Genomic DNA, 14,099 nt, shown 5'->3' on the forward strand with positions numbered 1-14,099 from the left:
TTGGTGGATAGCCAGTGTATTTTTCACCGATTCACTGTTATCAAATGAATGTCGTTAATTTTTTAACGCCGCTGGGGTATTTGCCAAAAGGATATGCCTTTTTTACCCTCTCTGCCGTGGTATTTGCCAAAAAATACTCTATCCAACTGGACGCTTGTAACGTCACGATCATCAATGCGTTTTGAACATTAACATTCGGTGTAATTAAACAGATATAGCATGTTCTTGAGGGGTATTTGAGAAAAATACCAGTCTTGAGAATGAATTTCCCTCGCCTTATGGCTCGTGAAATTTAACATTCTCTCGACTGGTATTTTTCGCAAATACCCCTCCTTAACATGATATATCTGTTTAACATCAATTAACATCAGTTTACATAATTTAACATCAATTAACATCAGTTTACATAATTTAACATCAGTTTACATAATTTAACATCAATTAACATAAGTTTACATAATTTAACATAAGTTTACATAATTTAACATCAGTTTACATAATTTAACATCAATTAACATCAGTTTACATAATTTAACATCAATTAACATCCAGAACTCCTTCTTCTTTAGCTGCCAACTTAAATCAAAATTCCCGTATTGCATAGGGGTGTGAATTTTCGAGTTGACTGTCTTTATAAAGGAAGACGTTCAGGCGTTAATGTAGCCTTCGTAGATTAGCTGAATATGACGACTGAATTATTCAGGTTACACAACAACAGCAATCTGACCAGGAGACACGCTAATCTTTTCTGCTTAATCAGATAAATGTCACATTGTTGTTGTTGTAATAATCATTAATAAATGTAATTAGCAGTACAAGAACACTTGATATTATATCATAATTCAAAGAGTACTGCAAGTCATTGAATGTTGTTTCTAATAAAGGGTTTAATAATCACTTATCCTGGCTGTGATCACTGTTCACATCTATCAGTTGACCATTAAATGATGTTTTCATCATTTGTTTATTTTTCAGCAAAGGCATTTAAAGATTAAGTTGTAACCAGCATTGTGAGGATATAAAATATCATGTAATAAAATGGCTTCTACTAATTTGTATGTCTACATAGGTTGCATTAACATTTATTTTGGAAAAGTATTAAACAAACTGATGTTTAACTGATGGAAAATTGCTCAACCTGAAAAAAAACAACCTTCAACTTGATCTATAGCTTCTTATGCTTTAACTGTATACAAAATATCTAATCAAGAGCTCCAGGCAATACATTACACAATACATAAACTGAGATTTCAAAGCAGTTTCCTTTTTCCATGGACCGCAACTTATTTGGATTTTTTTACTATTCTTTGGAACTTCCAGTTTATGGGTATATTAATACTGTTACAGTACAAGTAAGTGAGAGAAAAAAACTTGATTCAAATTATTTCAGTTTTGGTCTCCAGTTTATCATTAGTAACAATATATCAAAATTTGAAAAGCATTGGTTGAACAGTTCATAAGTTATTGCATAGAAATGACACAATGTGCCATTTTCAAATGTATCAAGGATCATAAATCCTGAACAGTAAACATGGTAAAGGTGAAAATTGTCAATATTTTACATGACTTACACTTTGTCATTAGAAACTACATATTAAAATTTGAAAAGCACCAAAACTACTGCCATATTTCATCATTTTGATTCAACAAATATGACAGGCAGCCACCAATGGCATCAATTTAATAAAAGAAAATTTAGCTTTTTAGAAGACTGGATAAAAAGCAAATTTATTAGTTTTGAGATACCAGTTTATGTATATGTAAGAATTTGAAACACAATTAATGGGACTCAGAACAGCGATGGTTATACTGATGTGCGATGGTTTGACGCTTAAGTGTATTTTTGATCCTTCTGAATGTGCTATGGTAGCATTATGATGCTATTGTGTTGATAGCTATGTCGAAGTGTGATGGAAGTTTATGTCAATGTTAGAACAGTGTCTTGTTCCTTTTGAGTTCATATGATTCTCCAGTTTGAGTCAGGATGCCCTCAGTTGATGTTTGTTACATTGAACTGTATCTTCTAAATCGACTTAAATGAAATGAACACCGGTAAACTACTGCTGCCTAATTGTATACTAATTCTTACCTCAAGAGATAGAATAACTCTACCATTGGCTAGGCTGGACAACATATGTGTCATGTGGGCATATCCTGATGGTGATATCATGTAACCACCCTGAAAAATATAATAACATATTATTAGAACATAATATGAACATCTCAGTTCTCATTATTTCTATCAAATTATTTTTTGTGAGCTTGCTGTAAAAGACCCTCATATTGAAAGATTCAGAGCATGGTCCCAATTTCTGTTTTCTTTAATTTAACAATGTTAATCTAAATATTCTTTTCTTTTACCCATTTTTAATATTTCAGCAAATTTTTATTTTCTATTCTTTTTATTTTTACATCCACTCATTTTCTATTCTTAATTTAATATTTGCCTATTTTGCTCTGTTGTATATTTTTTGTTTTATCCATTATTTTAAATTCTGTAAACTTCATCCAGACCTTCATCAATCATTGGGTCAGAAGGTTCAGACAAGGTCACAGTGCCTATAAACAGAGTGAAATTTCAGGACACAATTTGTGCCCACAACAATATCTTTAGAGCATCAGATAACTGTCAATCATTGATGAAAAATGCAACTTCTGACAGCCTTGGCATCATCTGAATTTATTGACTGTTTTTCAAAACTTTGTTGTAGCTATATGGTTGATGTGATTGGTATACACAATATCTGAAGAGACTGGCTGCATAACAGCAAAAACCATTCATCAGATAACCAAATTACATACTAATCCAAACTATAAAGGTTTATTATGACTATTTACTTACCAAGGGATCACCTATTGCTGAATCAAAACCAGCTGATACCAAAACCAACTCTGGAGAATACTGAAAAGAATCAACATTTGTTTATTGAGTATTATGTCACCAGTAAAAGAAGATTTTGCATGAAGTATAGATAGCATGTTCTTCCTGGGAGCTTCTCTCCAAGAACCTCCATTGGGTTAGTAGTGTATCTAAATCTATTATTTAATGCACCAAGTAAAAGTGCCTACTTGATTATAATATTTAATAGACTATAATTATACAAGTCTTCATTTCAAAATAGTGATGTACTGTTTGCTTGGGTAAATTGCTAACCATGCATAGAGCTCTCCAAGAACCTCCATGGGGTTAGTAGTCCATCTAAATCTATTATTTAATGCACCAAGTAAAAGTGCCTACTTGATTATAATATTTAATAGACTTTATAATTATCCAAGTCTTCATTTCAAAATAGTGATGTACTGTTTGCTTGGGTAAATTGCTAACCCTGCATAGAGCTTCTCTCCAAGAACCTCCATGGGGTTAGTAGTCCATCTAAATCTATTATTTAATGCACCAAGTAAAAGTGCCTACTTGATTATAATATTTAATAGACTTTATAATTATCCAAGTCTTCATTTCAAAATAGTGATGTACTGTTTGCTTGGGTAAATTGCTAACTATGCATAGAGTGTGCTCAGTATTTGAATGGAGTGCACTAAGCAGATTTTCATGCACCAAGTATGCAGGGTAATTGAATGCAGTGTCCTAAGTAGATTATTTTTTCCCATAGGCAGTGACCTTAAAATGTCATATCTTGTTATTATTTTGTGAAGTGCATAGAGAACTCCTTGAAAAGAAAACAAATGTGAAAGAATGAAAGTGTAAATTGATTCTCAGAGAAAATATTAAATACACCAAATCATTTTTTTTTAAATATGCTATGAAAAGTTTAATTAACAAAGTGGATCTCATTAGGGTATAAGCGTGACGCGGGATTGCCGATTTGATGTAAGCGTTTCCCATAGGCAGTGACCTTAAAATGTCATATCTTGTTATTATTTTGTAAAGTGCATAGAGAACTCCTTGAAAAGAAAACAAATGTGAAAGAATGAAAGTGTAAATTGATTCTCAGAGAAAATATTAAATACACCAAATCATTTTTTTTAAAATATGCTATGAAAAGTTTAATTAACAAAGTGGGTCTCATTAGGGTATAAGCGTGACGCGGGATTGCCGATTTGATGTAAGCGTGACACGTGAAAGTCAAATTATTCTGCCGTAAAAAATGGGAAATAAAGTCTTGCGAGACGCGGGAAATTACAAAAAAATGAGAATAGCTTAAGTACATAAAGGAAGCGAGATTACAGGAATCTAACAAAACAGTAAGCGGGATCTGGGATCAGAACCCCCCAATAAGACCCCGAACAAATGGAAAGAATGGAAAATATTTTTTTTAAAATCACTTCTTACACACACCTGAACATATATAATGCTGTGTTAATTGTTTATCAAGGTTATAATCAATAAACACTGGCACCAAATACCAGAAGTTAATTAGCAACTAAAGTTTTTCGATTATCAATCACAGATTAATTTTTTGTTGTTGATTTTTACGTAATGGATTTGAAATAAAATAAAATGTAAGTAGAAATGCACAGATGACTTAGTTAAGTATTTATGCTTGATAACCTTCAATTATTTCCTCAACATTATTAACACCAAAAAACATATGACTTTAAGCAGTATTAACTATTAATTCTTGCTTTGTTGAAGACCCATTGGTGGTTTTCATGAGTTTTCTGCACTTTTGTTGGGTTGTTGTCTCTTTGACACATTCCTCATTGCCATTATCAGTTTTATTAAGTTATCATTGGAAAAACTCAAAAATACATACATAAAAGGATATAAGACTTTTTTTATATATCTCAAAATACTGAGAATATCTAACTTCAATTTTATTATCTATATATAGTAAGCGAAAGGTGGTTGCAATCTGATACATTAACATCCTTAAGGCGAAGTGAACGTAATTAAACTACACAATGGTTTTTTTTTAAATTTCACATATGAATTCTGCTTGTAAAATTACACCAGAAAATAAAATAAAAAAAAGGGGGTAACTGTTTTCGTTTTTGAGATACGAGCCGTTGAAATTAATAGCATGATACGTCAAAAATACAAAGGATATTTAGGGAAAATCATCAAAATTAGAAGATATTTTTACATTATCAAGATTTTCTATTTTGTTGGTCAACAGATTTTTATTTTAAATTGATATACGATTCAAAAATGAAAGACAAAACCATCGGTGCAAAGAAAGTCCTTAGCAACCGTGCTAGTTTTTACACTACTCCTTGTTGAATTTTGTTTTTTTGGCCGGAACATTAAAATTATTCGGTGACGTCTTAGTATACAGTAACGTCGCCACAACTTGTACGTCGTAACTCTATTATACTGTACAATGTCGAAGCAATGTAGTGTGTGTGTATCACCCATCTTCCTATGTATTACAAATGATCTAACGTTGTAAATTGATAAGAAAATAAACTAACTAATTTTAAAGAATATTTCTGTCGCCAAAAAATTGCAAGTTTGTAATTAAATTTACGGCAAATGAAAGAAAGTTACCGTATATTTTATTCTTTTCTATATTAGAGTGGTTTCCACACCTTTTTTAATGCTTGCATGGATTAAAAAAAAAATTTATGAATCAAATATCGAGTTCGAATTTGTCCCGGTTAACACAGTGTTGTCAGAATGAATTGGTCAGTTTTAATATTAGGATCGGGTATACACCTCGTTTTCCATCTTACTTCTGCATGTTTGTATTTAAAAAAGTAGACATATTTTCTGCATATATTCATCTTCGTCATTTCTGCATGGCGTTATTCTGAGGATTTACACACAATATAGTCTACATTATAAACTTATTTCATTAGTCATGTTTACACACAACGCAACTCTGCAAAAAAATTAAATTTTACAAAATTTCCCTTAGCGATCACTTTCCTTTTTCTTTAACTAATGACAAACAATGATGTAATGTTTGCTGAATGGAGTTTGAGTAACATAAGAAAATATTTATTTGTTCCATGCATTATTTGTTAAAAATCCACATACATGGATTTAAAAAATAAGCATAATGCGTACTATGGCTCTTCAACTATTTCCGATCGGTTCTTATACATCCGTGGCTTTCAAATTTTCAGCCTTTAGTGTTCTATATCAAGGTGAATCCAGAAAAGCGCTTTGGACGCTTTAAATTTAAAACGTGTTGATTTCATTTAATCTTCAGAATTTTTTAGGCCGTAATGAGGTTAAAAAGAAGGACTCCCTAATACATTTTAGCAAAATAGAAAAAAATCAGAGTATTTGGTATAACTTCCCGTCGCAGATATTTCATACATATTCAAGATGAAAACATATACCTAATATGGTACTTTTGAGATCGACTTACCTAGTGCAATTACGACAGGAACATACCCAGTACTGTTATACAATAACAAATGTGTATAGGGAAATGCTTTAGCAATGTATATAGTGTAATACTTTTAATTAACTTGTGTAAAATTAATGATATAGAAATCGAAGAAAGTACCAAAGGCGACCTTATGAGAATGTATCAAGTTTGATGCTTTAAAAATTTCACTAATAAAATTTTATAAGAAATTACTCAGTGTAATGCACGGCGATTATTCATAATGTATTGTTACACCGGGGGGTTCAACATTGATAGTAAAAAACTAGTAAGACTAGTCAACCAAAGGCTTCTCAAATCTTGCATGATCATGAACTAGGTGAGAGCATAGAGCTGACCGAGTGCGAGATCCTCATGGATAATCATCGAGGTCGTTAAACATCACTTGCAGTAAACTTTGGTTAAATTTAAAAAAAAAAAAATCTTTAAAATGCTATTGAAAGGTTATAGAACACATTTCACCTCTCATTCCACTAAATATTAAATTGCAGTTACAAGTGGCTCAAAACTTACCTGACCCCTTTTCTTAAACCGTAATAGAAGGAGGGGTCCAGATCCCGAAATCCCAGGCTTAAAAACACGAAATCCGGAGGTCCCGAATTTAAATAGATTTAAATCATGACATCCCGAAATTCGGAAATAGAATTCCCGGATCCCGAAAGGGTCAATCCAGAAATCCCAAGCTTAAAAAACACCCTGATAAAGGTCCTACCCCCTCCTAATACTATATTCTATTCATTCATAATCTTGAATCATTGAGACTTGTTACTTCAAATATGTCAAATAAACTCATCATAGATACCATGATCAAAATTACATTCTCTAATTTTGAATGATGCACACAGACACAATAAAAGAAAACAGGTTTCGCTATATATCTCTTCGAAATTGGAATTTGATAAAGAAGAAATGATGTTATATTTTATCTTACATGTGTACTTTCAATTTCAATTTGGTTCTGAATTTAGATTTAGTTTTCCCATAAATTGCGGACGGAATAGAAGACACCTGTTTATTTTCTGCACATGTAGAAAAAGTTGAAAACTGGGAGCTAGTTGAATGACTTAGTTTTTACTTATTCTAAGATAAATGTTAGAGTGAAACAACTTTTAAGTTACTGAGTAATTTTTTGGGCCTAATTTGTTTATTTTTTGTTTGTTTTCCATCTTTGTTCTTCCGACGTGTAAGTGTTGCACTAGTGGTCAAATTATTCTCTTGGTATCGTCTTATTTCTTATATGAATATAAATCATGTCCTAAAATTTTCAATTGCACAAAATACAAACATGTCAACGTCTTTTCAATTCAACAATTAAATTCACACGTCTTTCATTAATTATTTGTAACCTATTATAAAACTTTACGTTGAGTACTGTGTTTTTCGTTCAAGACTACGGCTTTTTAAAACGATATTGTTGGGTCAATTTAGGTATCATTTTAATTAATTTGATATCAATAGGAGTAAAATTGTTACATGATTATTTGTTCATAATTTTGTTGTGAGGCGTTTTTTCTTTCTGATGATATCATAAACACGAAATGCCTTCTCCTTCGCGTCTAAAACAAACAAACAAAAAAGTTTTTTAAAGTCAGGCTGCACACAGAACAACGTACAGAATGCTTTGATTTCTATGAGGTTTTAAGACAGCACAGGCGTGCTTGTTGGATTCATGATAGACCGCAAAAAGTAGTTTCTCTTTCGTGTGTCCTTTCATGGAGTAAGGGAGATAACTTGCGTAACTAAAGACGAACGTTTTTAATCCCATATTCCGCTAGAGTTGTGCAATTACGTACACTTTGCCTTATATCAGAAGTATGCCAAACAGACAAAAGAATAGATATGATGACCTTTTTTTTTGTCCAGCAGGGAATAAAAAAGTTTACTTCAAATATTCTACACCTATTTTCTTTTTCAAAAGCAATTAGAACTAAAACTGTGAGTGATAACACAAAAGTTCAGTTATGGAATTTAGGTTTTTCTTGGTTTTTTTTCTTTTTTTTAAGGGCTTTTACAGCAATTCTAAGTATAAAATATTTTTGGATAAGGAAACATTTGGTTTCCCGTAGATATCAGTTAAATAGAACAAATCTACAAAATCTAAATTTTTAAATGTCATTGCAAGATTCTAAAAAAAAAAAATTTTTACAGTTAGAAAATGGCATTTCAAAAATAGCAATGCAATCAAATTAAACACAAAATGAACAAACTGATAAAAACTTATTAAGATTTGTAAAGGATTGTCCAAGTGTAAGAGTAACTGTAAATTGTAAGTCCATTTATCAGTACAATACAGATTTCAACCACCACTTTTTTCTTCAGATGAAGTTAAGTAATATTTTTAAGATTAACTTTTGACCAAGTTTCATAACAATAGATTAAGGTTTACAAATTTATCATGTCAAAAAACTTCAATCCCATACTGTATATGTAAATTTGAACTGCAAAAAAACTAAATCCATCTATCAGTAAAATGCAGAAAAAGGAAAACAAGAATGTGTCCATAGTACACAGATGCCCCACTCACACTATAATTTTCAATGTTCAGTGGACCATGAAATTGGGGTCAAAACTTTAATTTGGAATTAAAATTAGAAAGATCATATCATAGGGAACATGTGTACTAAATTTCAAGTATATGTGACTTTGACTTCATCAAAAACTACCTTGACCAAAAACTTTAACCTGAACTTCTCACTTTCATTTTCTATGTTCAGTGGACCATGAAATTGGGGTAATAACTATAATTTAGAATTAAAATTACAAAGATCATATCATGGGGAACATGTGTACTAAGTTTCAAGTGAATTGGACTTCAACTTCATCAAAAACTACCTTGACCAAAAACTTTAACCTGAACTTCTCACTTTCATTTTCTATGTTCAGTGGACCATGAAATTGGGGTAATAACTATAATTTAGAATTAAAATTACAAAGATCATATCATGGGGAACATGTGTACTAAGTTTCAAGTGAATTGGACATCAACTTCATCTAAAACTACCTTTTAGTGGGACAAACAGACGCACAGACGAACGAATGGACAAACGGAATGACAAACGAACGGAGGCACAGACCAGAAAGCATAATGCCCCTCTACTATCGTAGGTGGGGCAAAATAAAAATATACATTCAATTTCAAAATGAAGCATTATCTCTTGAATCATCAAAAAGCTTCACCAAAATTTCACAAAATTCTATAAAGGTTTGACATTACTGTCTAACAAACTTTAACACCATACTGTATCAACATGCTCACTTAAAAGAACAGTTTTTAATGAATTACAACAAAAACACAGAATATGAAGAATCCCACTTTTTAGAATTTCTATGATGAAGTTGAAACAAACTAGCTATTGCGTGATACCATTAAAGCACTGACTAGCTAGTTCTTTTGTTAATAAAATATTAATGCACTGCCTTAAATAGCTAGCCTTTTGTTAGAAAAATATGACATATGAAATTAAATATTTTCGTAAATTAACCATGATACTGTCTTTTGATCATAATAAAACATCTGCCCTAATTTCGTAAAATTCCATGAAAATCTGACAGTGTAATTGATGTTTAAAAATCTCATAGCCTAATTGCTGATGCTATGACGACAACCAAATGAAGGATCCCTATGTCTCACATTCACAACATAAATGTCACATGCTCAACAACTATACCTTTACTTACCTGGGATGCAATAGGCATAACAATCTGATGGAAAGCAGCTATATACTCAGCATCACCCATATATCCCTGACAGTAGACAGACATTAAATAATAATAATATCATATGCAAAAAATATTAGTTATACAGAAAAACATATCCCCTGATTCTATGATAGTAGATAGCCATTTGATAATAAGAATTATTACAGAAGAAGTAAAAAATATACAACTACAGAAAAAAAAATGTTGTATCTCCAATTTTGGTTGCAACAGGTTGATACTATTCCCATTTTATTGGGGACTATCATTATTCTAACATTGTCAAGTGTATAAATCCATATTGCTTAATGAACCAAAAATTCCTATCAAATGACTACAATATGATTGTTTAATGATATGTAGTATTATCTAAGTCTTAGTCAGTTACCTTCAATGAAAGAACAACATATATCAATTGCATTTTTCATTAATCATACAGCAATAATTACCACCATATATTGTTGATTTAGACAATAACCTCACATACTTTTGAACGAGTTTAATGAGTTAATTATACAGCAATAAGTTACCACCATATATATTTAATAGACAGCAACCTCACATACTTTTGAATGAGTTCAACGAGTAAATTATACAGTCATATACCGTATACGGCCGTGTACTGTCCGCTTTTGTGTATAGTCCGCACCCCCTCTTCATCCCCAAATATCGAGGAAAAAGTCTAGTTCGCTTGTATAGTCCACGGCAACTTTTGACAAGACGAACAATGTTGGAAAATACCGAATTTGCGGTATTTTTTTAATTTATTTTTTTGCCGAGATCGGCAATATAGTAAGTATTGTTGTTGAAAAGATCGATAGTCAGTTAAAACTTATGATAAGTTTTTGAATGGTATCTTTAAAGATATGTTTTTAGTCTTTGTTAAAGACCGGCAACACAGTAATTATTGTTGTTAAAAAATCGATGATTAATATAAAATTATGATCAGTTTTTAAAAGAAGACTTAAAAGATATGTATTTAATGATAATCTATTTTAAAAGTTTTCAAAAGACTCTGTTTAATTGCTTAATTAAATCGTCTTTCAGACTATCATTCTTTACATATTAATTTAAAGTCCCAAACAATGAAAGTAAGAACTGTATTCATGTAATAAATGTTAATTAATTCAATCATGTACTATCAGCTTATCACTTTTGATATCATTGAAAGTGGTAGCTTACCCAAGCAAATAAACTGTTTAAAATTCTAAAAATAAATATTTGGTATGCTATTAAACAAAAAAATGTTTGATGTTTAAAAATTGATTAGAACTCATTAAAATGTTACAACTCTTTAATCTTATCATTTCTTTTATTGATTTGAAGAACTGCCTCAGGTTATTGAATTACATTCATCCCTTGTCAAAAGTTGTTAATAAAAAAACAATCTCACATACTTTTGTTGACAGGTGTTGTTAAAACGTGAATTATGTTTCTCAAAATTTGACCTAAACTAAATCACGTTTATCCATCAGTGGAATGATTCTAGCCAAGTTGGACTTAGTATCTGGTGTAATAAACATTTAACACATTTCACTTATATAATGTAAGAGGTTTATGACACCATCAAATGAAAAATTGTTTTGACAAATATTTTAGTACTTAGCATCTTTTAGTATAAATAAATGGTCTATTCACTTTCCCTAACTTTTGAAAAATGTAAATGACATTTATTAAACACTTTTCAAACACTAGATGAACTTTTCATTCATACAACTTTTAAAATGATTCTTTTTGACAAATCTATAATGTATAGTGTAAAGTCTGAAAACCATCAACTTAGACTATGTTGGGATTTTAAAATATAATAAGTGGTAAAAAGAGGGAGAATATACCAACAAGGAAATACCCTGCTAAAATTAAAGGTGAACACAAAGTTGAATGGCAATGGATGTGAAAATGTATAACCACAATATAGCATGAAGGTTGATACCAAGTTTCAGGTTGTTCTCATTCAAAGTTCCTGAGAAAAATGTGACTAAAATTTTACAAACAGTCTTTTTTTTTCTATGGTCGGGTTGTTGTCTCTTTGGCACATTCCCCATTTCCATATTCTCAATTTTATTGTACTTTTGTATTTGGTATTTTTGTTGATCATTGTTAAAGACATTATGGTGACCTATAGTTTCTAAATTCTACATCATTGGGTCCCTGGTGGAGAGTTGTCTCATTGGGAATCAAACTAAATCCTCTTTTTTTTATATAATGTTAAGAAACAATTCAAGAATATCATCATGTAATGACATGTGTGTGTTTTGGGGATTTTATATAAAATTGTGTTATATATTCTTACATGATTCCAGGCAATGTTAACATTGTATCCCTTTCCTTCTCCTTCTCCTACTTTCTCTTCTGAACCATCCTCTGATGATGGGTAGAAACAACCATAATCATATCGATGGAGATTTATTAACAGAACGCTAGAAATAGAAATATTTGTAAATAAAATTATTGACTTCACTTCATCAGTAATAAGAATAATATCTGTACTAAACTTTCATTAAACAAGAATGTGTCCAAAGTACACGGATGCCCCACTCACATTATCATTTTCCATGTTCAATGGACCGTGAAATTGGGTAAAAAATCTAATTTGGCCTTTAAAGTAAAAAGATCAACCAAAAGTAAACATGTGTACTAAGTTTCAAATTGATTGGACTTCAGCTTCATCAAAAACTACCTTGACCAAAAACTTTAACCTGAAACTCGCACTTTTAATTTCTATGTTCAGTGGACCATGAAAATGGGGTCAAAAGTTTAATTTTGTTTTAAAATAAGAAAGATCATATCATAAGGAACATGTGTACTAAGTTTCAAGTTGATTGGACTTCAGCTTCATCAAAAACTACCTTGACCAAAAACTTTAACCTGAACGGACGGACGAACGGACAGACGGAAGAATGCACAGACCAGAAAACATAATGACCCTCTACTATCATAGATGGGGCATAAAAAATATGTTTGTTATGAGCCTAAGTCACACAATGCTAGACTCACTGACCAATTATACCAATTTGATGTTAAAATGCCATTTATAAAAAGAGATACTTTAGGCAAAGCAGTCCCTTGCAAAGTCCCTGCTTTGGTAAGGGAAATCCCAAAGGATATTCTGATCAAAAACATATTATGAGTTGAATGGCATTATATGCTTGAGATTGCAAAAAATTCAATGAATTATAATAAGAATTTTTTAGGGGAAACAATGTGTACTTGAGTTTGCTATATAAATTGGTAAAATTTAGAAAATATAACTAAAATGTCATCATTGAACAAAATTTTACAAAAATCTAAATTTATTTTAATAAGAAGTCACATGTGTTGTTATAGTTACCATACCCCCACATCCAAAAAAATATTGGAAAACAGCAATTTTAGTTGTCTGACCGATTAAAAGACTTTGCATGTTTCAAGTCATCAATATCATGCTGCTAACCAAATATCTGTGTTACTGTTGTAATGGAGAAATGTGACGAAAAATATTAACATAAAAATAAGAAGGTGTGGTATGATTGCCAATGAGACAAACTATAGGTCACTGTACTGCCTTCATAAAAATAAAGTTAATTCATTTCAACCTTGAGGTTGAAAATATCAACAAACAATAAAACTGAAAAAGTGTGGGACTAAAATATCTGTAGGAGGATTTAACAGACAAGATGAATGCAATATAGCACAACCCCAAAATGGAATGTGAAAAAATATTACCTGTTATCACAATAAAACTGAGAAAAGTGTGGGACTAACTAAAATTAAAATGAAGTTAAATCATTTCAACCTTGAAGTTGAAAATATCAACAAACAATAAAACTGAGAAAAATGTGGGACTAACTAAAATTAAAATGAAGTTAATTCATTTCAACCTTGAGGTTGAAAATATCAGCAAACAATAAAACTGAGAAAAGTGTGGGACTAACTAAAATTAAAATGAAGTTAATTCATTTCATTTCAAGATCATATCATAAGGAACATGTGTACTAAGTTTCAAGTTGATTGGACTTCAGCTTCATCAAAAACTACCTTGACCAAAAACTTTAACCTGAACGGACGGACGGATGGACAGACGGAAGGACGCACAGACCAGAAAACATAATGACCCTCTACTAT

The 14,099-nt window shown here is 31.1% G+C and overlaps 1 protein-coding gene across 8 annotated transcripts in view; it reads right to left on the bottom strand.

The window, feature by feature from the left end:
• LOC139513678 (histone deacetylase 6-like) overlaps positions 1–14,099 on the bottom strand; it is a 78,559-nt gene that overhangs the window by 16,546 nt on the left and 47,914 nt on the right. For all 8 annotated transcript variants that reach the window (XM_071302425.1, XM_071302414.1, XM_071302406.1 and 5 more), the window contains 4 exons: positions 12,289–12,415; positions 9,978–10,043; positions 2,843–2,902; positions 2,090–2,179 (listed from right to left, as the gene is read on the bottom strand). In XM_071302425.1, the coding sequence (XP_071158526.1) occupies positions 2,090–2,179; positions 2,843–2,902; positions 9,978–10,043; positions 12,289–12,415 (343 nt within the window). The remainder of the gene's footprint in view (positions 1–2,089; positions 2,180–2,842; positions 2,903–9,977; positions 10,044–12,288; positions 12,416–14,099) is intronic.

The sequence above is a fragment of the Mytilus edulis genome, chromosome 1 (assembly GCF_963676685.1).
Source record: "Mytilus edulis chromosome 1, xbMytEdul2.2, whole genome shotgun sequence".
Classification (NCBI taxonomy): domain Eukaryota; kingdom Metazoa; phylum Mollusca; class Bivalvia; order Mytilida; family Mytilidae; genus Mytilus; species Mytilus edulis.